Genomic DNA, 27,657 nt, shown 5'->3' with positions numbered 1-27,657 from the left:
CAGATCACTCTTCAGCGGAAAGTAGGACAAATTGTCTCAAACTGTTGGACACGAACGCATTTGCAGTGAATATAATATTTTACTAGGACATCTTAGCATATAACGAGAATATGACACATCTTCAGCTCAAAAATTAATGTTGAAGTGAACGGTTGAGTTCAAAATTACTCAACTGCTACTTAATGGCACAGCCGTATGTGATTTCAACTTGTGTATGCAAGACAGAACGTTTTTCGTCGAGACGGGGCCAGGAAGAGAAAACAATCCTTGAATTCGGGAAGGAAAAAGTTCAAAATTTCGTAAACAAAGTCTGGAAGTTCTCGTTTATTGAAATGTAAAAAACTACTATACACTGGGGGGAAAAAACAGAATTGTGTGCCTTATTTCTTCAATAAGAACTGCTTATGTAATTTCTGGAATGAAACTCGTTACTTCGAACAAATTACCGACACTTATAGTATCGATAAAACTTCACAAATTAAGCATTTTCATACATGTATCCGAACTTTTCCGGATATAGAAAATCGGGAAGTAATTTCTGAGCTGGGATTGTAATAATTTTTTCCGAACATCCAGTAGCAACCATGCACACTCTTTGATTTAAGCACACTTCTCCAAGGAACCACGTTATCTTAGACTTCCCTCCGTTTTTCTGTTTCTCCATCTAATTTGAAGTTACGTGATGCCCAAAATACGTATAAGACATTTGTGATTTCTTTCAAATTCCTTCCGGAGGCCAGACACAACTATAAACTCTAGGACACGTCCGGAAACAAGAACGCTTCTTCTAACGTCTTCTTATTTTCATATTTAGCGTCGTTTTTCTTTCACCTTTTGCTAAACGCGACGACGAGGATGAGTGATATGATCAAATTGATGAAGGGGCACTTACAAAGAAAAACCCATACGTACGACGGGATTCGAACCCAGGACATCAGACATCGTAGCGCACTGTGCTAACCACTCCGTCACGGGCGGAATTCTTATAGCCCTAATCGTTCCACAAGCATTTTTCCTATCTTTAACTACACACGAAACATAAAGAACAATCTAAATAAACAGGTGCCAGTTCACACTCTAACCGTAAAAAAACATATGCATGTGAAAATGCAAGATAATATTTATTTTTAGGTAGTTGTGATTTATTATTGTATATTAAAGAAATACGAGCATAGTGATAAAATGACGGAAGTAGAGGAACATCTCCAATGAAACACTCATGCCTTATGGATATTTGTATTTCTTGCCGAACAAGGTTCCGAGTTCGAGTTCCGACCAAAATGGGTTAATTATGTATGTTCATCCATGTCTTTAATGTAATCATAAATCGTTGTCATGAATAATTTAACCTCAGAGGACGAAAACTGAGGTAATTACTAATGAAAACAATAACAAAACAAATTTGATCTTAAAGCCCTGGCTTTGTGCTACATATTCTATCACGGGTACTGAAACTTTAGACACGCTTCGTACAATTTGATGAAATTGCGATTACGTAATGGATGTGCAGTCACTTAACTGAACCTCCCAAAATTTCCATTTTATTACTAAATTCTAAATTAGCATAATATCACATAGTTTACCTATTCATAATATGCGCCGCTTTGGTGCACTTTGTGGATTGTTTCGCTGGTTGGTTGTTTTAATTAATGTTGCATTAATGAACATCAGGTTAACGGCAGGCAAAGTGGAAGGAAAATGACAATGACAATGAAGCCCTTGGTTCCCGATTGATGAAACTTTGTCTTCATCCAACTGAGTCGCTGTGTGAAATCGCTGAAAATGTAATTTATTCATTTCTTAATTTTGCTTTTTATATATTGCTTTTCTAGCACTTGCGTCAACAAAGGCGATGAGGATGATTAATGAAGCTATGAAATGGATGATAGTACATGATGATCTATGCCTTACATAAAATTCTAAGTTCGGACTAATGAATATCGATTCGTCTTATCATTTGTCAAGTAGTTGTTTTTAACTCCAATCTTTTTCAAATACTTCTGGGTTGCAGCATGTGTGTTGCGCGATGATGATTCGATGAAAATCACCATTTCAGTGAACTTTCTTGACAATGACTCTAATATCAGTAAAGAGAACATTTCCTTACGAGTAGCTATTGTTAAGAAACCAATTCCTGAAACTTTTTCTGGTAGTCTCACGGCACCCAGCTGTTGTTTCTTATGGCTGGGTCTTGGGGATATGAGTCACGCTGCTGTCAATACTCAATCGTTCCCGAGAATCCAGGCCCGCCAGGCAAACCCAAGCGACAATTTTGTTATTTGGGTTGCATAGACAACAGGCTTTAAGATGTTACGATATCGTAGGTCTCGTGGCCCAAGAACTACTTTCTCTAACTGTGCAGCTGAACATCATCTGCTTAGATGTGATATTTACAATGTTCGAGTTCGTCAGGAATATCGTTAATGTACAGAGAGAAGAGGAGTAGACCGAGGACTGATTGACCGCCACGACGATTTCTCACCCGAGTTGAAGACGCATTGTAGGAGTTACGAACGGAAGCAAGCTACGGTTGGGTCACAGAAGTTGTTCAAGAAACTATGTTGTAGCACATTTTCATTATGTATTATCTATAGGAGCAGTATGTAAGTAGGATGTCGTCGTCGATAGTCTGAAAAGATTTACTAAAGTCGAGAAGTACAAGAATAGTTACTTTTTTAATGTTCATAGCGTGTCTTATGTCCTCCGTCACGATGATGATGAGAGGTGTGCAGGTGCTATGGTTGCGCCGGAATCCCGATTGTAGAAGATTCATTAGATTATTTTGTAATAAAAATTTACGCGTTTGGATACTGACAACGTGTTCTAGAACTTTGGAGAGAGTCGGAAGAATACTTATCGGCCGGCCGGTGGTCGCCGAGGCTGAGAACCTTGTTTCATTTCGGCAGAGGGCGAACCTCAGCCAGTTTCCAAATCGATGGGAATATGCCGAAGAACAGGAAGAAGTTTAAAATGCCTGTTATAGGTACGAAAAAGTACGGAAGATTTTTTTTAATCATTAAAACAGATATTTCGTCTATTCCCACAGCGGTGGATTTTATTTTATTGAGAGCTGACTGATGGTGGTTAAAAAAAAGTGCAGAATGGATCATTTGAAGTAATATACAGTGATGTGATATATAACTTTGTTTGATTTACACAATTGCATGTATTATAATTTTACACTTCTAACAAATGTGTAATTTGTTTTAAATCTGCATTATAATTGTTTAGTGAGCCTGTAAGATTATTACAAAATTATATGAGACAATTATTTTTTCATTCTTTTCAGAGATCTCAGTGGCAACTTCTTCCCTGTGTTCTCTGTCCCATCGGATATTTACTTACCAAGTTTGGAAACACTGTGAGTACAACATTTTTTTGTCAGAATATCAATTTGTTATTAATCTTACTATCAAACTTCACATAGGCGCAACTATGAATATTTGCACAAATAAGAAACAGTTTGACTAGTGAGAACGGAAAATAAAATATGAATGTATTTTCTTCTTGCGAAAATCATAAATATCTGTGGAAGTACAAGGTTCACGTAACTATGGACTCACACATTTTAGGGTGTGTGGAAATATGATCAAATTACAAAAGATACATGGTCCTACAGTCCTCTGAGGGCCAGGGCCTGCTAAGTGGAGTATCGCGAGTCCCATCGCAGCTGTTTTCTGGCTTTCGAGCCCGGAGCCCGCTTACTTCTTCTTTTCAAGTAGCTCCCCAATTGTCCCTATGTATACTAGGCAGAGAGAGATTCAAGTCAGTGGTTGACAACCCATCAAAGCTAATTTTATATTTATCATCAAGTTTAAACATAATCGAACTGTTACTCTTTATGATCATGCCATAATTTATTTATTAAAGTTTAATTTCAAGGGTACATATCAATTAATGCATATATTTTCTTTAAATCGAAAGGTGAGTAAAATTGTTGGGATCGGTGCATCGACTTAAAAAGAAGAATTTAGTGGGTCGCAGTCTCACGAAAGTTGGGAACTACTTATCTACGCGTTCATAAACATGCATACACCCGTGAAAAGTTGTAGTTCTTCAAATACGGGACAATTTACGTCCCGGGAAAGATTGTAACGGAACGCGGTGCATATTACTTTAGTAAGGAACTGCCCCGTTAATTCCGGGACGCCTGGCGCTCCTGTGTTCCTATTAAATATATTAAGCTGATTGGACTGTTCATTCGATAATAGCACATAGACGGATCCAGAATGGGGGGGGGGGGGCGCACAGAATATGCATGAGCTCAGAGAAGCATATCGTTGGATATAGAAGCATTGGAAATACAACGTGTAGCATTTTCTACATGTTACATGCAGCCATTTTATGTTATATCGCGAGCTTTTTGTGAAAAAACCTTCGCAAAATTTGTTTTAAGCCAAGTTTGTGTCCAGGTAAACTAATCCAAACGGAGCCTACAGTTTAAAGTGATCTCCAATCCACTATACCATGTACTTTCACTGGTAATCGAATCTGGGACCTTTTGATTACAAGGAAACAGCGTTAGCACTTCTTGTGAAGTTATCCTACATTACTTGTTTTAACAGTGATTCGAAAGAGAAAGAATTAAGGTTGAGAAATCATTTATTACGGCAAAAGTGTCACAAACATGGGAATGATTTGTGTGTATGAGAAAGAGATGTACTTCTGCTTTATCTTAATTTCTGTCAATTTATGCATTACCTCTAATCATACTTTATCATTTGAGGGCCCCAAAAATAGGGCAGTATTAACGTGACATTGTTTGTAATCAAGACGTTGTAGATTCAGTTTCCTGTGGAGCATATTCCAGCGTCCAATAAATCTAGTTACGATTAGTTTATTTGTGCTAAACTTCGTTTTATTCATTGGTTCTCTGAGAAAGCAGATAACCGAAGGTGGATATTGAAGGAATCTATCACCGATATAACCGGAGGTGGGGGGTTTAAGGGGCGCTCCTTCCACGTAGTGCACCCAATAGTCAACCTCACTTCCACGTAGTACTCCCTGGACTGCAGACTAACGAGGTTCTGGCGACTGGCCCCATGGCCAGTATAATTTTGTTTGTGTTGTCTTGTGTTTTGTCCTTATTTGTGCTGAGTGCTCCTTTACAGCCTCAGCTTTTAACGAAAGTCAGAATATTTTATGATTTTAGTTATGCAACGTTAGAGTTGTTATGTGTAACGATAAGGGGCTGGACCCCGCATAATGTGACGGGTGAAAATTCAAAAATTCAAATAACCGGAGATGGATATTGAAGGAATCTATCACAATTTGTTCTAACATATTTTTGATGGAATATAACGATATCATTACTTTCAATAATGTTTGGTCTTTCCAAATGCGCCCCTCCCTCTAAATCCGCCAACGAATATGCGAGCAATGAAGCATAGATTTGTCCCTTTCTGATAGAGTAAATAGCTGACACAGTAAATGCAGCTATGACTTGCTTCTCTGACCACAGACGTGTCCATATACTGAATCATACAACAAAATCATCGCATGCGACGTTTAGATATAGCATGGATGAGCTGAAACACCATACAGTGAAGCGTCCAATCTACTTCCAGCGGAAGTTAAGATTTATTGCCAAATTCCACGGCTCGAGAATTCCTACAAACGAGGGTGTAAATCAAGTTTCCTAGGTGACCAAAGTTTCTCCCCATTTGGAACCCAATCCAATGTTTCCATCTGTCGTTTAGCAGTGAGTTAGTATCCACAGAGCTTTAGCTTACAATAAAAGTTGTCATCGCCCTCCTGTTCAACATTTTTCCTTTCTCCCCAAAAGCCTCATTATATTAATTGTTCATGGAAACAGTAATCTTTGATTGAAGTCCAAGAACCAGTTTGCGAATGTTAATTTTGGTCTGACGTCAGCTTCTACATTACTTAATTGTCCTGGTACTGAGAAATTGGCTCAGGAAACGTTCCTGTCACCTTAAGTAACTTGTAATAATATTTCAAAATTATTACCGTTGGCATGTTGCATCATTATTTTGCTTTTCTGAACATGTTCTAATACTGCAATTCAAAACGTCCTGTACTTTAGAAACTTTTCTGTTGGTTATGTTTCAACGTTAATATTTAAATTTAAATTTACAGTGAGTTTGTTTCTCTTTACAGAGTGTTGAAGCACGTCGATATTAAGGAGATTGATGAGGCGGCATTTTCTGGATTCTGGGCATTGAAATCGCTGTAAGTAGATTTTTTTAATGAATTAAATGGCTTTCTTTGGAACTTCTCAATAAACAATCCTCGTTGCTACATTCAAGCGCAAGAACGTCTACATAAAACGTTTGCAAATAAAATTGAGTGAGTACGCATTTTTGAAGAATGATTGTTCAGCTCCCAATATTTCTGCTACACTTCGTTGCCTGCAGTCATTTTTAATATGCCAAATTACAACATGTATTAACGTTCCAACTTTCCCTTAACAAGTACAAAAGCTTTCAAAACTGTTCGACAGCAGAAATTATCGCGCTATATATTGAATAAAATATGTACACAAAAGGAAAATTTAGAATTAATAGAAAATAAGTAAAATGTATAGTCTTTACTGCCGACAACCCAACCCAATGAACGTTAACGATTATGAAATAATATGAAATGTTGTTCTTCTAATATAACCTAAAGTGTAGGATTTCCAAGGTTTGTTTTAATAATTCCATACGAACACTATTTTCCTGCTGAGCATATAAAATATGTTTTTGGCTTAAATAATATACCACACACATCAACCAAATGACTGGTACACACATGAGACTTAAAGCAATAAAACAGTACTTAACAGACACAGTACTACATAACCATAATGAATTTAATTAGTAAACTGGGTTATTATGTTATTGTAGTTCTATATTTAATATTGTAATGTTTTCTTTTTACAAATTTAGCATTTTAATTCTGTATTAAAAAACAATATAACAGTACTTAACAGACATATTCAAACTTAATGCATTTCAAGTATTTCATTCTTATATTGTATTTTTCTTTGTACAAATATAGCATGTAATCCTGTATTGTATGACGTTTTCCATACTTATGGATATGGGTCAACGGAAATAACATGTATTATTTATTATTATTAGCTGTACGTGTACTGCAGTTATAATATTTTTAGGCTAATTGTATGATGTCTCATTGTTGTTCATGGTAGGTTTGGTATTGAAGCATACCATTTTCATTTTGAATTCCTGAAACTTGCTTTAATAAAATACGTAAAATCTTCTAATTCTCAAATATTGTGTGAAGAATTGGAGTGTACTCTTTCGGCAAATGTGCATGATAAGCTGCACATTATATTTCAAAAAGTGGAAATATTTGCGAACTTTTGAATTTCGAAGGAAAGGTGGAATAGTATTATCACTTATCTGTGGTATGATCAGTATTTTGTTGCCAGAGATACTCGAGTCTGGCTTGTGGAGGGAGGGGGTAAAGAATCTCTGGCATCCATTTGTTCGCCTCTGACCACTTGCGTACGCAGGGGAGAGCTGATGGGGCTACAGACCCCTCAGAAATTTTGAGAAAATCAAAACTTTCAACTGAAAGTAGTAAAGAACTCGGGAATAGCAAAATGGTAATTGCCTGTAGAATTACTATTTTTGTGTTTGAATAACTTAAAATGAAGGTTAAAAAATTGTAATTAAAAACATTTTGTTGTGCATCCTCCTCCCCCAGAAATTAGTTACGTAATATCCACCTTTACAATTCCAGACCATACCGAAAAAAAAACCTGCGTTCACTAGTCCCTCTAGGAAGGGGTTCCGAACTCCTGGAGAAACAAATTCTGTTCTTTTTTTAATAATAATAATAATAATAATAATAATATCGTCGTAGAGGTCACTCCGAGGAAACTAGTGTGGTTTGAATTTGTGGAATTTTATCCTCGAAAATATAAAAGTGAGTCCAGTTTTTCTTTCACTTATCTTGTAATTTCAACCGCAGTAACTAACGTTTGTAAAAGTATGCACTGTTCGATGATTGTTATTCACGTGAAATGATATTTCAGTGTTACGATCACGTGCATGGTCAATGGATACAAGTAAACATGCATTGTTTAAAAACGTTGTTTTTAACGTAACTTATTCCCTAACTGTCTGTCCAAACTAAACGTTTTATAAATTTAGTAACCATTTTTGTAGAGTATGTGTTATGCACTCAGTTTATAAAACAACCGTTTTTTTTTACTTCAATTTTAAATATTTCCAACGGTGTCGGTTCGGAGGTCCATCTTTTTGTCAATAAAATTAGCCTTTTACATGTGGGTGAGAAATTGTCTACCATAATTGCCTCTCTATACTTTAATTCTTTTTTTTTTTCTGAAGTCTTTTCCTTAATGCATCTCTTTTCTTTTAAAGCTTTTCTTATTCTTTCCCTTGTAATACTATTTAACTTTGATCGTTGAATCTATTCTCTTTTTATCCAATGAATAAAAGAGCAGCACTTTCTTTCTTTTCATTTTTCTCTCTGTCCCTGTGATCTTTGTCACAAATTGTCTTATCGACAGCTTTCCACTTTTCGTTGCTTGCGAATTAACACTTATTTCGTCATAATTCTATTACCACTTTCTTACAGGAGCCCTTTTGCCTTTACTTTGCTCCAAGTACTCGAGTTGTCACGAAATAAATGAAATGAGTAATTGCGAGTAATGTAGGAGAATGTTGCTTTGATCCTCACTATATATGTATTTGCAGGCATGTCACAAACAACCACTTCCAGTCTATCAGCTCCAGGGTCTTCAGCAACAACACTCAACTGGAAGACTTGTAAGTATTAGGAAGATAGTTGTAATTCCACCTTAACTTTATATATAAATAGGCTATATATCGTGTGTATGTAATTATGTGTTTTTCATGAATAAATTAGGCTATTTAACGTCGCTTTTCTGTCACTTTTGGCAAATTGTGACGATGAGTGATGATGTAATGAAAGGACACTCACAAAGAACACCCATGTCCGGGCCGTGATTCAAACCCAGGATCCCTGCATGTGTATGTACGTATAGCCGTAGCAGTCTAGTCTCTCGACCTCCGTAGTGAAGAGGTTAGCACAGCGTGTATCGATGCCAGTGGTCCCGTGTTCGAATCCTGGCCAACGCATTCATGTTTTTGTTTGTCTGTCCTGATTGAAAAGTAGAGAATTAAGTTAAACTAATATGAGAAGATAAGAAAGAACATGACAGGGGGATTTCTGCCTATGAAATACCCGGATTCGATTCCAAGGGTGGTAATTTCAGATCTAGCAATGTCCCTGTAAAGAGCGGCTATAGGGTTCACCCAGTCTCTAACTTAGGGCTTATCACATGGCCTCAACAAAATGGCCGATATCGTGAAAGTATGGGGTCCTACCTTCAATCTCGACCTTAACGTCGAGGCATTACGCCTTCCCTTTGTAACTATATGTAAAGGGCGTCTCAGAAATATGGGACATTTCGAAAAGGAAAATAAAATTAAAAGATGAACTTCGAAGCAAGTGTATTCATGGAGATGAATAGTACAGAGTATGCAATTAATGGTAAACATGTTATTCATTGACAAGATGGCCTTCATGTTTTGAATATGACGTCAGGAAGATGGTCTCCGTTTGTGCGTACACATTGCTGAAGTCGTTGCGGAAAATCGTGCATTGCTCGATGTAACATGTCCACAGGAATCTGGTTGATTTTGTCACGGATTCGTGTCTTCAGTTCTCAAATTGTTTCCGGTCGATGTTCATACACCTTTTCTTTAGGAAGCCGCACAAAATAATCACAGTCCGTGAGATCTGGGGATCTCGGGGGCCATGGGATGTCACCAAATCGCGAAAACGCTCGATGGCCAAACAACTGTCTTAATGCTGCAATTAATTGGTGAGTTGCGTGTGATGTTTCCCCGTCTTGCTGAAACCAGGCTTTGTCACGGATGTTTGTAAATCGATTTAGTTCCTGACCAACAAAGTTTTTCACCATATCAACATAACGTTGGGAATTGACGGTCACTGGATTACCATCAACCATCTTCAAAAAAATAAGGGCCCATGATGCCAGACGACGACACTGCACAGGATACAGTCACTTTGTTGCTGTCTAACGGGACATCATTCAGTATACGCGAGTTTTTAAGAGCTTAATATCCGAAATTTTGCTTATTATCGAAGCCATTGAGATGAAAATAGGCCTCGTCTGACATCCACACCTTGTCCATGAACTCTTCGTCACGGTCCAATTTCGCCAAAAATGTTGTACAAAAATTTTTGCGTTGCCCGTGATCGTACGGTTTCAATTTCTGGACAATCTGGAGTTTGTACGAATGGAACTTTAGGTCACACTTCATTATTCTATGCACGTTTGACCTATGCAGCCGCAGAGACGCTGCCTGGCGCCGAACAGAGCATTGTGGACTTCTCTCGATGGCAGACCGGACAGCCTGTATGTTCTCCTGTGTTCGGGCACTGCGAGGTCGCCCTGTTTGTTTTTCTGCTTCAAGGTTGAACCTATTTCCTCGAATTTGCGTGCCCAACTTGCTATTGCATCCGCGGATGGAACTTGTGCATGCCGTTGCAGTTGATAATATCGCCGAAATTCTCGACGTGCAGCACTGACACTGTCGTTATTCTTATAATACGCAGCTCCACTGCTCCATGATAACTGAATGACATAGCACCTTCTTCGTGTTTTGTACGTTACGTGGCGCCACATTCCTCGCAGTGTTGCCAAGTTAGATTTTAAAAAATCCCATATATTTGAGATACCCTTTATGTATATGAATCGGTGAGACCAAGAAGGGAAAGATTCCACTCGACCTTACTTTCGGGAAATCAAAAAACCCTCATAGCAACCAAAACTAAAAGACGGATGAAGAAACTTACAATTACAAACTTATTCATCATAACCATAGTAACAATATTCCATAAGTGGTTTGTTTTTAAAACCTTTAGTTTAGCTCTGATATGTATTCAAAGTATTCAGCCCATTTTGTTCAAAAAGTGGATTATTTTCCTTCTTGGTCTCACCGGTTCATATATATCATCAACATTCCTGCGCCACTGAATTACAAAGATCATAATCATATACAGTGTAATATATAAAATTATATATATTTTTAAATATACAAAAATATTATTTCATATATTTAATGTAGATAAATTTGCAGTTCATATTAATTTTCCTAAAATGTCCAAGTGGTGAAATTAATTATACATCACCTGAATAATGAGGAATATTATTAATACGTATTATTTTGTGTATGTTGTGAAATACGTTTTATTAGTGGATATTAACTCTTTTCTTCATTTCAGGAATCTGAGCTACAACAAAATCAAGTTCCTGTCCCCGCAAGTGTTTGAACGTCTTACAGCTCTGAAGGAACTGTGAGTTATATAATAACTATAGGTTTTAGAAGTTAACATATATCATTAGTAAATTTAATTCTGATTTCAATCCCTTACATGATATTTAATTTGATATTGTTATACAGTGCGTCCATTTCGATCTTCAGCCGAGAGATCGGGAGAAGCGTGGCGGGCGGCGCTGACGGAGATGCCGATATTTGAGGCCTGTAATGCCCGCTTATTTTTATGGACATATGCAGACATTTATATAAATATTGCAAAACGAGCACTAACCTGTGTTATAAGAGTACGGTTTTAATTTTAATAGCTTAGTGGCTGTATGTGCCGATGATTTTGACACGCCCATATCCTGTGAAACACGGCGTAGAGGTTTGTTTGGAGAACGTTCTAACGCTGCACCAATATCATCGAGTTTTGCTTCGGTTAGAATCCGTCGTTTTTGCTTAGGTGTTTTAAAATTTAACGATCCAGTTTCTCGTAATTTAAGGACAAGATGTCTAACCGTATCTCTGTGTGGAGTTGAAACGCCTTGGAATTTCTGTACAAATTGCCTACACACGTTTCGACACGAGTCTGTTTTCACGTACGTGTCATACATAAAAAATCTTTGTTCTAACGTTCCAATCGTCTCACTGACACAACACACATACACACTGCAATAACACAAACAAGTAACTGCAAGTAATCAAGAATAACACTCTTGCGCACAGTACGAAATTAACACGCTCTTGGTTTACATTGCTCGCCACTATATTCACAACTCTGTCTTCATCTAGTCGCGAAGGAACAAAAAAAACTCGAGATCGGATATTTCGGATGGCAAGGAAGCTCACGAAAACCATTTACTTTTAACGGTTTCGTCTGCAGCGTAATCTTGATACAGTGTTGCACATTCGAAACCTCCAAACGATTCCCATGGCCACAAAACTCTTTCAAGGATATAAACTTAAGCAGGACGTTACTGGTCAAAACTATGATTAAAATGCTTTCTGTGGCTCTTAACATCGTTTCTATAGCGTATTTATTTGTGTATATAAGAGCAGAACTTGGATGAATTACAGAAGAACGTTTGCGTGTTATAACACAGGTTAGTGTTCGTTTTGCAATATTTATATAAATGTCTGCATATGTCCATAAAAATAAGTGGGCATTACAGGCCGCAAATGTCGGCATCTCCGTCAGCGCCGCCCGCCACGCTTCTCCCGATCTCTCGGCTGAAGATCGAAATGGACGCACGGTATAATCCGTGTGGCTTACTATAAAGATTGATTTCTGTGTTAGTAATTTTGTTTTCGAAGAGCCTTGTTATTTATTGAGGTTAGCAATATTTTTTCGTTGCCGTCGACACAGCTTAAAATCAGATCAATGTTGTGGAGTCGTATGCATACATATATATCCAGCCTTAGTAGATTGGGACGGTGCAATCAAAGAATTGTCAAAATTAAAAAAAAATAGTAAAGGATACTAGTTACTAAAATGAGAACCAAACTTGTTTTGTTAATTCAAAGAAAGCAGTTCTTTCTATAGAAATTAGTCCAGAATTTCCGAATGATATCCATGAAATTTACTTTTTTTCTATCATATGAAAATAAAATTAATTGTGATGAAATGAGAATGAAAGCTTTATCAAAATATGTCAAAAGATTTTATTCATGTCTTACTTATGATTTGTTTTCTTTCACATGGTTGGTTTTATACGGTACTATAAAAACTATAATTTAATTTTTATGAAGATCTTAAGTAGAAATAACACTGCTTTTCTTATATAAGAAAGTCTCTGTTATTAGTATAGTTTGAGTAACACATCTTCTTCTTCTTTTTATTGAGGACATTTGGTTGGGAAGGCCAAAACAAGTATTCGTCTTGAATGTTCTGATTTTGCTTTCCTCAAACAAACATTTAACCTTCCCAACTGTTTTCATGTTGGGAGATGATAATGTTTTAACAAACGTCTTAGCTTCTTGAGAAGAACAGTCTCTTCCATTGTCCCTTACCTTTTAATATGATGTAACATTATATGTCTCGTGCAGGTCCCTCTACAACCTTGCACTTTTAATCTTTGTCAAGGGGCTATTTACACCAATTTTTGAACTTCAAAGGAAGCATGTTTAGATAAGAGGAGTGTTCCTCTTGTAGGTTGAAGGGTGGAAATGGCCACATGCACCATGTGCTAATGGCCACCAAGTGGTATGTTACCTTTGGGTCTACTTTATTGTACTGTGTTCTGACGACTTACGAGGAATACTTACGTTGTTAGGTTAGGTCTGTTAGGTTTGCTTTCCTTAGCGTAAACACACATAAAATGTATTGTTTATGCTAAGAGAACTAAACTCAACAAGCCTAACCTAACAACTTAGGCATTTAGCGTAACAACGAAAGCATTCAACGGTGACGTCAGAACGCAAGGTTGCTCTCGAGTTGTGCGACGAGGGATATCTGTTTCTTTGAAACACTAATGACGTCATCGGTACCTCATATCCTCCAGCATGGAAAATAGAATCATTACAGACAGTGTGAGTTCGAGATAGATATAGAATATGCACTTAAAAATTGTTTATAATATTTCTTCTCCTAATGGCATTTTTCTTTATCTCTTCGTCCCTGGTGCGCTACGGGAAAAGGTTTTGCCTATATACAATAAACAGTCAGGCTTTACCCTTCATTAAAAGGGCCAGTCTGAACTATACTTGTGCCAGTCCCGCGGCGCACTCGGTGGCTGAGGTTCAACTCCCGATCTCGCCACCGAAGTTCCCGGGTTGAAGTCGTGGCCTGGGAGTTTTGATGTTACTGTACTTTCTCAATTTCGTTTAATCGTCAGCTATACTACCCTTCGTCATAATTAGTAAAAAATGGCAGAAAACAACATACAATAATACAAAAGTAACAGGTTCAAAACTAACAAATTAAAAGTAACGTTCAGAAGAACTAATTAACTTTATGTTCATTTGCATATCTATAAGACTTTCAAGAATTGTGTTGGTATTACTCCTACTATTATCATAAAGTTACACTATGACAACTATGATACAGAATAATATAAGATAATTTAATTCCATGAGATGTTCATAAGAATTGTTACATGTTACACTTGCAGTTCATGCTCAGTTTTAAGATTTGAATTATTGTCTGAAGTGCTATCTACTGGCCCCCGGTTGATATTTGATACCTGCATATTTTTCTCATATGATTTAATCTGTGTGAATATTACAACTAGGCCTGAACCGATACAAATACTGATGTAAGTATCGGTTGATATTTTTTGCACCGATACCATTGTTTTTGAGTCGCTAGAAGCGCGGCCAAAACCAAAATTTGTTCCCATTCAAAGGTCATTCACCTTTTCCAACTTACCTTTAGCCCGACCCTGTGGACGAGTGGTTAGCAGAGCGCGCTACAACGCTGGGGGTTCTGGGTTCGAGTCCCGAGTAAGGCATGGGTATTTGTGTTTGTCCTGATGATAGGAAACTGAGAAACTGTAAGAATTGAAAAGTGTAAAAGTGAGAAAAAGTGTGAATGGTGGGGATACCTCCGTGTAGGGGGTATTTCCTTAAAAAAAAAAAAAGTGGTTAGCACATCGCGCTGCGACGACAAGGGTCCCGGGTTCGAATCCCGGTCGGGCTTGGTTGTTTGTGAATGTCCATTCATCAATTTCATCATTTCATCACTCATCCCCATCTTCGTAAATTAGCCAAGAGGCACAAAACGCGAAGTAAAATAAACTAAATCAATCAAATCAATCAATCAATCCAACTTACCTTTAGTTTTGAAAAAAAAAATAGTTGTGCATTTGTTAAATGAACCTGTACTCAAGTTTCCATGAACAGCAAGTACGTGACACAAAGATCCGTACGCTGATAAGGCTTGCGGTCAAGTATTATGCAAATCAAGCGTAACGTAAAATTATCCCCATAGGAGTTCGCTCTTTCTGTTTAGTTGTCTTCGAAGTCTACCAGGCTTTGTTCCTGTGGGTAATTCTTCCACTTTATTTGGTGTTTGCGGACATCTCTCTCTTTAGACTTTCCGCAGTCAAAAGGTCATCATCGCCCATGAAAGTGGTGGACGTGTCTCAGACATAGTACATGGCATATTCCTGGAAATTCAAATACCTTTGCTTTTCCCTTCCAACTTTAGACTTTTGTTTGTCCCGACCTGGATAATTGGGTTTCAGCAGGCGTGTTTCGACACAGGGACACGGCAGGAGAAAACTGTTACTTGAACAACAGTTGATGCCAGTTACTTCCTTGAAATTGTAGTGATGGGATTGGATTTTCTTCTACGCCATGCGATTGAACTATGTATTATTTTTAAGAAATCATTTTCCGACAGTACATCGAAAGCAAAGTCACTTCGCGATATCACTGTACTGAAGTCAATCGCCTGATATAGAAGCAAGAGACTGGTAAGTTTTCATTCTCTCCTTAAATTTATTTTACTAATTTTTATTCTCTTTGTTAAAGGAATAAAAAAGTGACGAGATTGGTTTCAATTTACAGCTTTACTGTTAGTTTTGGACGTCGTGTCCGAAGTTCGTAAATCACCAATTATATTCTTGTGGTCACGGATGATTTAATGTTAGTTTGGGAAGAGTAATCCCTTAATTTAGGGGAGGTTGAATGATCTCATTTTTCAACACTGGGGGAGAGTGGGACGACGACGACACGATTGCTTCGCTCTTACCTTCACTTAATATTTCTCTAATATTTGAAACATCTGATCAATTGCCACTTATATAGAAAAAGACTGTAAAGTGAAGATGCATCTTTGCAACAGAGCATCGTTTGTTGGGTTAATTTATTCATCACCCCTCGTCAGAAATGTATACTTATGAAATGTAATAATAATAATTACACACACACACACATATTTGTATATTGTATAACATAGCCTTTGATATATTAAATTGGGATTATTCAAGTATCGGAATCGGTGGGTATTGGTCAGGGTATGAACATCGGTTCAAACTTCAAAGTGGTATCGGCTCAGCCCTAATTTCAACGTCATTATTACATCAGCTATAATTCTCACGTGAAGTAATAACCGACGGATTTACTAAATGGAATAACTGACTACGTTGATGAGAAAAGCTTTGGAACATAAAATAATATGTGTTCCAAATTGATTGATTGATTGTGTTAATTTAAATTCGCTTTTCTACAATTTTTGGTTAACTGCGAATTCGAGGAACAGTGATGATATGATGGAACTGATGAAGCTGATGGGGCTCTCCCCACCACCGAAATTTTATGAAAATCAAAATTTTCAAATCAAAGCGGTAAAGAACTCGAGGAAAACTAAAGTAGTAGATGATCATGTGGTAACTAAGATTACATTTCTTTTATTCTATTCTTCTTCTTTTTTGTACTTTTCTTCCTGTTTCTCTGTCTGTTCTTCTCTGTTTCTGTATCACTTCCTGGCTTTTCTATTATTCTTCCTTTTCCTATCCTAATTTTCTCTCTTTTCCTTTCTTGTTTCTCTATATCTTTCTCCCTATCCCATCTCTACTTTGTGTCATCTGTTTCTCTATCCCTATCACCTATTCTCTCTCTCTATTCCTACCTCATTCCATTCACTTCAACTCGTTATATCTGTCTGTGATTGTTACTGTAACAGAGCATAGCCTCCCCGATGGCATAGTGGTGACGCTGTTGCCTTGTAATCAAGGCGTCCCGGGTTCCCTCATAGTGACTCGGTTGGATCCCATTTTAAACTGTAGGTCCGATTCCGATTAGCCTTACTGTGCATAAAGCAAACTTACAACACAAACTTACTCACTATGACCATAGCTCGCTATGATCAAGGCTATGCTGTGACCATAGACAAGTTGTCTGTGCTATGATAGAGCGATATAGTTCAGTACCTTATTGTTGCAAGTGCAGCAGCACCTACTATACACATTTGACGAACACGATAGTAGGTATTTTTCGGTGAAGAAGGTTGGAGAACACTGATATTCGAAAACAAAAGAAGCGATATCATTCACAAAGTAAGCGATATCGCACCGTCATGTGTGTTCGGTAGCACTTAGATAAATGCGTTTTTTTTCAGTAGAAAAAGTGTTTGGTTTCGTGTAAAAAGCATAATGGCACCTTGAACTAGGTACTAATCTGATATTCCCCAGACAGATTTCTTCATTTTTACAGAAGAAACTACTTACGGTAATAAGTTCCTGTAGCATTGTCTAACATCTGAAAGGTGTTTTGTGAGATGTAACGGATGCCTTTAACAGGAACTCTATAGATAAAGCCGGAGTGGAGCGGAGGCGGGGCCGCGTTAGCGGTTGGGGGCGGTAGGTCAATTACCCCAGGGGCGGAGCCCGTAATCGGTGGGAAATTTGGACTCAAAAATTTCAAACAAAAATATTTTTTTAGTTTAAATTTCCCACCGATTCTGGGACGAAAAACGTGAATACACTTTAAAGAATGGGAACGACTTGAGATGACCGGACCCCTCTCCGATTTTCTTCATATTTGGCATACTCACTAATTGAGGCCTCCTAATCACGGATCTAAAGTTAAAAGTTGTCGGAAACGTCTAGAAATTGCAAAATAAGCGAGAATAAGGCGTTATTTTCGGAATGGAAACTGTCGATTTTCGCGAAATTTTTTGTTTCACAACCAAATATATATATTCCTGATACTACCACGACACCAAATTTTAACTATGTTTGCCTAACCTAACCGAACTAACCTAACCACGCGCCAATGGTTCGTGGGGCTAGCGCCAATGATTCGCAATTTCTAGACGTGACCGACAAATTTTAATTTCAGATTCGTGATTAGGAGGCCTCAATTAGTGAGTATGTCAAATATAAAGAAAATCGGAGAGGGGTTCGGTCATCTCAAGTCATACCAAACCTGGTCCACCTAAACCACTCAAGTAAGCAAATACGAAAGGTATTAAAAAATAAGTTATTGTAGAAGCATAACATCACAGATTAAGTTATACACATGGAACTTGGCCCTTACAAAACAGTATATAATATTATTACCATTTCATTAAAATTCCTGAGTTTTTATTTTAAACAACAAATGATACACAATTACAATCAGAAAGTTCGATTTCGATACTGAATGCAAGCCTGTACTGATGTATGAAATGAACGGAATTTGGTTCGCGTTTGGCGATACTTCTTTATCACTTTTGAAAAAAGCTTTGATACGTATTACGCAGTGATTTCATACAATGTTAAATTACGATTTCATTAACTACATTAGGCAACACTTACCGCATCCCCAAAATAATATTCTAACGACAAGAATCAGACGACACAATTTAAAAATTTAAGCAGACTGGTCGGCCGGATGAAGCTATTTATCCAAATTAGAACTAAATATTGTGTAAATGAAAGAGTTGTAGAATACGTACATTGCTGGTACTATTTGTAAATAATACACGTATTCTACTCACATTCTCGCAATAAAATTTAATAGAAGAAAAGGTTCGTGAATATGGACACGAATTTGACTTCAGCCGGTTCGCCAGGAACAGTAGAAACACAGAATACTAACTACGGTCAACCATCTACCATAAGACTGAAACAGGCCTGCTTTTGCATACCTCGGAGAGTAACAGCAGGGGTTTAGTCAAATTAGAGTTCAACCTGGACATTCAAAAAATATGAAACGAAACTTGCTGTGATATGTAATACTACTGATGTTGTATTTCCAGGTTGCCAGGTTGACGGAGTTGACCCATGATGTTTCACTATTGAATCACTCTTTATATAGAGAGATTGCCAATAGACAACTATTTTCATTATTTCATGGACTTAGTCTGGGACTAATTTTGATGCCACCATTGAATTCTGAAACCTCTAAAGAAACAGGGAGTGATTCCAAACCTGATCATATAGGTGAAATGCTTATTTTCAGATCTTTGACGAACAGGATATAATTTCTTATTTTCATAATAGAGTTTTAAACTGCAACTTACATGAAAATAATATGCCATGAATGATAAATAACTCTAATGAAGTAACAGGGTTAAGGAATAGAAATTTGTCATGACCGCCATTTGATGACGTTATTGCAGACGAACGAGAGAATAATATCTTGGGGTCTGGGACGTTTCACATTCATGAAAGCAATGTATTATCCGCACCCAGAAGGGCATGTTCTCCGCCAGAAGTGAAATATTCTACCACTTTTCCTTTCTTTCCAACAACTCTAATGAAACTATACAGTCGTGGGAAAAAAGTACTTCCCCGACAGAGCTTTAATACCAGAAGTCTTATAGGGGAGGTATTTTTTTTCCACGACTGGTCATACGTGTAGCAATAAACCACTACATTAAATCAAATAACTCTGTTTTGTTTAATGGTAGAGAAAACATCTTGTACACTTTTGTTATCTCTGTACGAATGTATTTCGTTCGTACGGAAGAAAATCTCAATTTCACATAGTGTAGACCTAATTTTGGCATAATGTCTCTTAGAGTGTTCTGTAGAGCAGCCTATTCTTGAAGAGGGCTGCCTTCGTTGGGATGTAGTTACCATAGCGCTCTACGACGTCAGAGGCCTAGAATCGAATACCGGTCTCGGCATGGGTGTTCCTTCATCAATTTCCTCGCATCATCACTCGCCCTCGTAGTCGCGATTAGCCAAAAATGGAAGAAAAGCGACGCTTAATAAGAAAAATCAAGTCAAATCCAACTTTTATTTGATAGTATGATTGTAGGGCGTCCCGGATGGCCTGTCGCTTTGTAATCAAGGAGTCCCGGGTTGGAACGTTGAAGGCACGTGCACAGTGGGTTGAATCCCACTTTATACTGTAAGGTTCAGTTTGGATTAGCTTATCTGAACATAAATTGCGCTCAAAGTAATCTTTAGAACTTATAGGGCCACTCCAATAGTGTAGTGATAACAATGTCGCCTTGCAGGCCCACTGTGCTAATTAAGTTTCTTGTTTTGTGGGGATGCACACTCAGTGGCGTATTTGTGAGTTAATTTCGGGAGGTGTTTTTTTTTTCTGGGGAATGCAAATTTGTATATGTTTCCAGTCAGTAAATTAAACTATTGTCTGGCGGTTCTAAGCACATTACAAGATTGGTTCTAACCTAGACTATTAAATCTTATGATACACAGAGGGGAAAAATGCTTGGAATAACCAAAAAATAGTTTCTGGAACCAGACATTTGTTTACAAAAGCGAGAAACAAAATGATTGTCCACCAAAACCAAATTATTTTAGTAATTTTGCACATTTGTTTAGGGTTAGTACAGAATTTGGACAAAATTACCACATTTATTAAATGCTACACAGCTTTTGGTTCACAGTTACCACAAATCTTAACAAAATGTATTTGCTTAATTGAAACAAATGCGTTTTTCTGTCTAAAATTTAAACGTAATTGACAAGCACTTAGTACATACAGTACGTTTATATTCTAGGAAACCCAAACTCGTACACAAGAAAATAGCTATCGAACTAGTAACCCCGAAACTTGACCAAATTTCTATTACCAAGTTCAAACTTAATGTTCATCTATCCTGCTTACAAGTTTCATGTGAACATTTTAATACATGTAAAGTATCAGCAGTGTTTGATTTCCTAAGTGGAAAATAGCCTGTTGTCTCGGCTCGATGAGTTGTTCAGTTGCAGAATTTTCCAATCCACAAGGCTGCACCTTTGATGACGGGAAATCTTTGATGACTGCACCATTAATGAACACGGATGTGTTCCTTACATAGTTAAGAAATCGTATACTAATTAATGATTTCAAATCAATTTTCTTTAAGGGGGATAAAAACATTCCTGGTAGGGATAAAAATTATTTTCTTTTGTCGGGGATATATTTTGTTGTTTGGGAGTAAATTCCCGGCATCCTCCCCGTTAATTCGCACATTTTGCAGGCCCGTACCGAGGGACAGGTTAGTGGGAGACTAAAGCCATGCACAGCAAGGTCAGAATATGGGACGGAGAAATTTACACTTGGCAGAGGCACAGATAAGTGTATATCTACCCTTATCTGTGGCAGAGGTGAGGGGAGAAGGAAAACATACAAAGCCTTACTCGACCTTTTTTCCCATTGAAGATTTTTCAACTGATGAAGTGACCCACTTCCCTTGGGGGGTAACCACCTGAAAATAGAAGTCACCATTCAACTCAGTATATGACGTTTCTTTTTCGACCACGTCACGAAAATATCTCTTATCATAAAGCATTTTCTATCGTATCAATCTATATAAGGTTGATTTTACATTATGCTTGCTTTGTGAAATTCTCAACTTGCCCCGAAATGTTTTTCTGTGTGATCTCTTTCCGAAAAACAAAATCCTAGCTACGTCACGCCGCACTGCTGTCAATTTTCCCATTCGTCGAGTTTTAGGAATCTTTAAACATAATATATTTTTTTTACTTGATTTAATTTTTGTTATTTAGCGTCGGTTTTCTCCCACTTTTGCTAATCGCGGCGATGAGGATATAGTGATTATATCATGAAGGGACACTCATAAAATACACCACCCCAGGTCAGGATTCAAACGCGGGAGACCTGGTGTTGTAGCGCGCTGTGCTAACCACTCCGCCACAGGTCGGGTATAATATTGTTTTTCCGCAGTTTATCTTTGATCCTCATTTCAAAATGTGTATGCTACGAGGCTGTCGCCTTGAAAGGATCCCGGGTTTGATCCTCCTTGGAGACACATTGCACAGTGGGTAAGATCCCACCTCAAACTGTAAGTCCCGTCCCAAATAGCACATCTGATTACCATTCGTAATATTCTATCACGCTTAGTAAACCATACCTTACTTCGTTTCACCTTTTATTGCTTCTGTTTGTTTGATTTTTTAGTCCGCTTAATAAGCAGATGGCCTACTCAGTGACAGAAAACGTTTGGAGGTCGATTTTCGATCTCGCAACCGCAGTTTTCGGGTTCGAGTCCCAACCAGGATATGGATGTTCTTTGTGACTTCCCGTCACCAATTGATCTAATCATCACTCATCCTGATCCTCACAATTTGCCAAAGGAGGAAGATGAGTGACGCTAAATCAAATAATACTCGGATAGATTTTGATTTCACCTACAGTTCAAAGTGTTGGCTGGTTGAGTGATTTATGTTTGTTTCACGTCGCTTTCCTGCAACTTTTGCCCAATCGCGACGGTGGGGACGATGGTGATATGATGAGATGGATGAAGCGTCAACCCGTTTCTGCGTCATCAAGTGGGCCACTCTTCTTTTTTCTACGATTTAACCTCAGTGATAGCCTTTTATGAAGATTTTATTGTGGATTTTATAGCGTTCAACGACATTTTAGTGCAATTTTCATGACAACTAAATTTAACACCTAGCGAGAAAAAGGGATGAGTCCTCTTTTTTTTTTTTTTTTTTTTTTTACGATTTAACCTCAGTGATAGCCTTTTATGACGATTTTTTTTGTGCAATTTTCGCACCACGATCTTACGTGATATAACTTAACCTATTCACTGATCATTTCTTTTTCTTTCTCGGTCTAAATTAACCTAAGTGTCGTAGCCTTTCACGACGATTTTTTGGGTGCGGTGCAACTAAATTTTCGCACCACGATCTTACGTGATATAACTTAACCTATTCACTGATCATTTTTTGTTTCTCAATCTAAATCAACCTAAGTGTCGTCTACGGGACTTTACGAGTTACCGAATCCCCCTGGACCAAATCTCGAAAACGGTGGAAAAGAGAGGTACCCCCCAAACCCCCACCACCTGTTGACAGAGAGGCAGGAGTTGGAAAATTTTCGATTGATGAAAAGAAAAAAATGGTTTTATGATGACCTATACTAATTTTGGTATGGGAGGACACCGAGACTCGACCAACACACTAAACCCGACCTCTCTATGGCTACATGTTCGGAAGTTACGAGTGATGGGGGTGTGCAAACACCTCTTGCCCTTGAACTCAGGACCACCAAACTTGGCATACATACTCTACATCCCCAAAATCGACAAGGTGGTCAACGGGGGAGATTTTTCGATTTATTTTTTCTCTATCTCTCACCGTTTTCGAGATATTTGCAGTTTTTAACGCTGGACTTGGAAAATTTTCAGAGGTTGTGCGTGTGTATGTTACCCCCACCCCTTTTGAACCCAAACGTAAGACCAGTGTGTTCCTCCTCTCTAACAACGCTTGTCACTACACCCGATGAGGTGAAGAATCTATTGTCGTCTCTTTCAGCTCACCGTGCCCTAGGACCGGACGATTTCAACACCATGTTCCCCTAGGAAAACTGTGCAATCCCTGTGCTATCCCCTCTGCATTCTCTTGAACAGATGTTTTTCGGAAGGCATCTTTCCTCAAGCTTGGAAACAAGCTAACATCACACCGATTCACAAAGGTGGTAACAAAAATGTTGTTTCATCTTACAGACCAATCTCCTTACTCTCCCCTCTCCATCATCTGTGAAAAAGTAATCAAAGACAGACTGTACAAATTTGTTTCTCCGTACTTAAGCTCTAAGCAACATGGTTTTCTTCCTGATAGCTACTGTCTTACAAACCTGTCTGTTTTACTCTCACAGACATGCATTTAAAATAATTCACAATTAGATGTAATATACTTTGATCTGACCAAAGCCTTTGATACTGTTAGTCATCGTCTTCTGATTCACAAGTTATGCAATCGATTCATGCCAAATTTCCAACCCTTCTCGCAGATTACCTTAGCGATCGCCAACAACATGTCGTTCTTCCAGGAACTTTTTCTAATTTTCTTCCTGCCCTCTCTGGAATTCCACAGGGTAGTGTTCTAGGACCTCTCTTGTTCATATTATTCGTCGATGACCTTGCCGACCATCTCACAGCTCCCTCTAGCAATTACCTTATTTTCGCAGATGACTGTAAAATTTTCAGAGAAATCTCCACTTCCGAAGATACTCATCTTCTTCAGAATGACCTAACAACGTTTACTTCCTTGTGCCTGACATGGGACATTTACATTACATCCTGACAAGTGTACTACTCTCACTATCTCTTTCAAGAAGAACCTGTTAAAGTCATCTTACTCCATCTCTGGCAATAACATCAAAGCAGTATCCTCTCACAAAGACCTAGGCATTGTTTTCGACCAAAAGCTTACATTTGAGGAACATATTTTATACACCACAATAAAGACCATGCGTCTCTTAGGTTTACTCTACAGTTTCACTGAAACTACAGACATCTCAGTCCTCACCTTGTACTTCAAATCATTCATCTTCCTAATAATAGAACTCTACGGCCGCGGTGGCTCAGTCGGTAACGCGTCTGACTACCATGCTAAAGGTCCCGGGTTCGATCCCCGGCCGGTTCAAATCCGGGAACTTTTCTAACGGTGGAAGCGGCCCCGGCGCCTACCCAGCGTCGAATAACATGGGTACCTGGGGGAAACCCTGGGGGGTAAAGGCGGTCACATCACCCCCACTCATGACCGGATCAAGAAAGTGTGGGACGTTACCCCCACACCCCCTATACGCCTTCATGGCGTGGTGCTAAGCACAGGGGAACACTTTACCTTTTTACCTTTAATAATAGAATTCTGCTCTCCCGTCTGGTCCATGGCATGTAGCACTCAGCTCTCCACAATCGATTCAGTCTTTCACTTCTTCCTAGCTATAGTCCGTCACAGGGTTCCCTCATTACGCAATTTTTCATCTCCGCATCTCTTGTCTTTTCTAAACTTACAAACTACTTATCAGCGGCGTTTGCAGAATGATTTCAATTATTTATACAAAATTGTGAATGGCAAAATCCGCTGCAACACACTTCTTGAGGAATTCCACTTTCGAGTACCTACGCGCACAACACGCAACACAAGATTATTGTATACAAAAAAAAAAAAAAACGTTGACTAGAAATTCAAAAAAGATCTCTCTTTTACAGACTTGCATCACAATACAATGATCTCCCCTCAAATATTGATATACAGAATGTCCATAAATATACTGTCATACTTTAAAGTAGTATTACGTCGCTTTGGATAACCGTATTTAAATGAAATTGGTGACATTTGAAAGAAAATCTCAAATATTTTATTTTACAACTCATAGAGATTGAATGTGGCCCCCACGAGTGGCCCTGCAGACATCAAGACGATATTCCCATTCATGCCACACACGCTCCAACATATCCACAGGGATGGACTGGATTGCAGAAGTGATGCGAATTTGCAGTTCTTGCAGGTTTTGAGGCAAGGGGGGTACATAGACACAATCTTTTATGTAACCCCATAAAAAAAAGTCACAGACCCACAAGTCAGGTGACTTCGGCGACCAATTGTAGAAGACATTATCATCGCGACTTCTTTCATCTGAGATATGTAAATACAGGAGACCCAGACGCTCTCCTATCGTACAAATACTTCAGAAACAGAGCCAAAAAAGCAGTCAGAAACGCAAAATTTAAGCACTATAACGAAACGGTAAATATGAATGTAAAAAATGCTAAAAATTTATGGTCTAACCTCAGAAGCCAGGGACTTTTACCAAATAAAAAGAGTAATGTGCTCTCCTCAGATACATTTCGACCGAATGCGGTAAACGAGTTCTTTGTTAAGCCGAGTGCACCCTCAGATAACAATGCAGCGGTGATTGATGAAACTAACACGTATCTTGAGCAACCCAACAATGACACGTTCTTTTTTACCCCAGTAAGTAGCGAACAAGTACGTAAAATATTTAACAAAATGAAATCAAAAGCGTGCGGTTATGATGGCATAAACCTAACTGTTTTACAGTATTGCATCCCCTTTTGCTTAGAAGCTCTTACGCACATTATTAATCTTTCCCTTTCCAAAGGTTGGTTCCCTCAAGAGTGGAAAAAATGCGAAGTAACACCTATACCTAAAAAATCCAACCCGACAGAAATAAAAGATCTACGACCTATTAGCATTCTATCCACAATGTCCAAAATTCTTGAAAAAGTAATTTATGAACAAATACTTTCACATATTCAAGGTTTCCTACCACACTTTCAATCTGGTTTCAGAAAAATGCATAGTACATGCACTGCTCTGGTAGATATCTTAGACAATGTAAGTAAAGGAATAGATGAAAATGAAGTTACACTTTTAGTCTTGTTGGACTATTCAAGAGCGTTCGACTCGATCAATCATGAATTGCTATTGGCCAAACTGTATCACTATGGCGTTACCGGAAACGCGTTAAATTGGTTTCGATCATATCTCGGCAACAGGAAACAACGTGTGAAATATCGGGAACCGGAAGTCACATACTCTAAATGGTTAGTTGTTCAACAAGGCGTCCCTCAAGGAAGTATATTGGGTCCACTACTATACATGATTTACGTAGCTGATTTCAACCGCGCTGTCCAATATTGCCACTACCATCAGTATGCTGACGATTCGCAAATCTATATTCAGTGTAATACAGAAAACTACGATAATGCGATGACCAAACTTCAATTCGACCTTGATGCTATAACAAATTGGTCACGGAGAAACTCTCTTCAATTAAATCCAACAAAATCTTGCTTCATGACCATAGGAACTCATGGTACCCTTAAGAAACTTCACAAAAACGCACCTTCTCCTCCAACTCTTGGCAGTATACCGCTAAGCGAAGTGGTTACAAGCAAAAACTTGGGGATTGTGTTCGATAGACACTTAAATTTGGAGCCACAAGTCGAATTTATTGTGAAAAACTGTATGGGGAAACTTAAATCTTTGTATCCTTTAAAACATACTCTGGACGCTAATGTTAAAGATCGTCTTATGCAAGCACTCGACCTATCCACGTTAGACTATTGCGCTCCAGTGTACAGTAATATATCCCAGGGCCTAAACTATAAACTTCAAAAAATTCAGAATTGTTGTATACTTTTCATATTTAACCTAAACAGAAAGGAACATGTATCCCCCTATTTAAAGAAACTTTCTTGGCTAAACATTAACAATAGAAGAAAGTACTTAACACTCACCTTGGTGCACAAAATACTTATCCGATAAGATCTGTTCTCGTAGAACATCAGCCGAACATAATATCCGCAAGAAGCACAATCTAAAAATCCCCAAACATAAAACCGCCACCTATAACAAGTCCTTCATTGTTACAGGGATCAGGGAATGGAACAAACTGCCTGCACCATTGACTAACATTATTTGCCATCAAAGTTTTAAGAAAAATCTGAAGAACTTACTATTGTCCCAACAACTTCATTAACCTTCATATGTTAACAATTGCACCTGCACTTATACATCATATAATGCATACCTAACCCACCCCCCCACCCGCACACACATTGAACTGAAGATTTAATACTTATCTTTACTCAACAGTATATATACTATACTATTCAATGTATTATTTTATCATTGTATAATCTTTATATTATCTTTATTGTATTATCATGATCATTATGTGT

The 27,657-nt window shown here is 38.1% G+C and overlaps 1 protein-coding gene across 1 annotated transcript in view; it reads left to right on the top strand.

Moving 5' to 3' along the window:
* Window positions 1-3,289: 3,289 nt before the first annotated feature.
* LOC145983021 (relaxin receptor 2-like) overlaps window positions 3,290-27,657 on the top strand; it is a gene marked incomplete at its 5' end in the record, with an annotated part of 151,354 nt that continues 126,986 nt past the window's right edge. The window contains 4 exons of the mRNA XM_083116301.1: window positions 3,290-3,361; window positions 6,121-6,192; window positions 8,691-8,762; window positions 11,272-11,343. Of these exons, the coding sequence (XP_082972427.1) occupies window positions 3,290-3,361; window positions 6,121-6,192; window positions 8,691-8,762; window positions 11,272-11,343 (288 nt within the window). The remainder of the gene's footprint in view (window positions 3,362-6,120; window positions 6,193-8,690; window positions 8,763-11,271; window positions 11,344-27,657) is intronic.

Source organism: Lepisma saccharinum, unplaced genomic scaffold, assembly GCF_977018435.1.
Source record: "Lepisma saccharinum unplaced genomic scaffold, izLepSacc3.1 HAP1_SCAFFOLD_555, whole genome shotgun sequence".
Classification (NCBI taxonomy): Eukaryota; Metazoa; Arthropoda; class Insecta; order Zygentoma; family Lepismatidae; genus Lepisma; species Lepisma saccharinum.
Note: the sequence above shows the minus strand (reverse complement) of the source record. Positions and strands in the feature narration are given on the sequence as shown.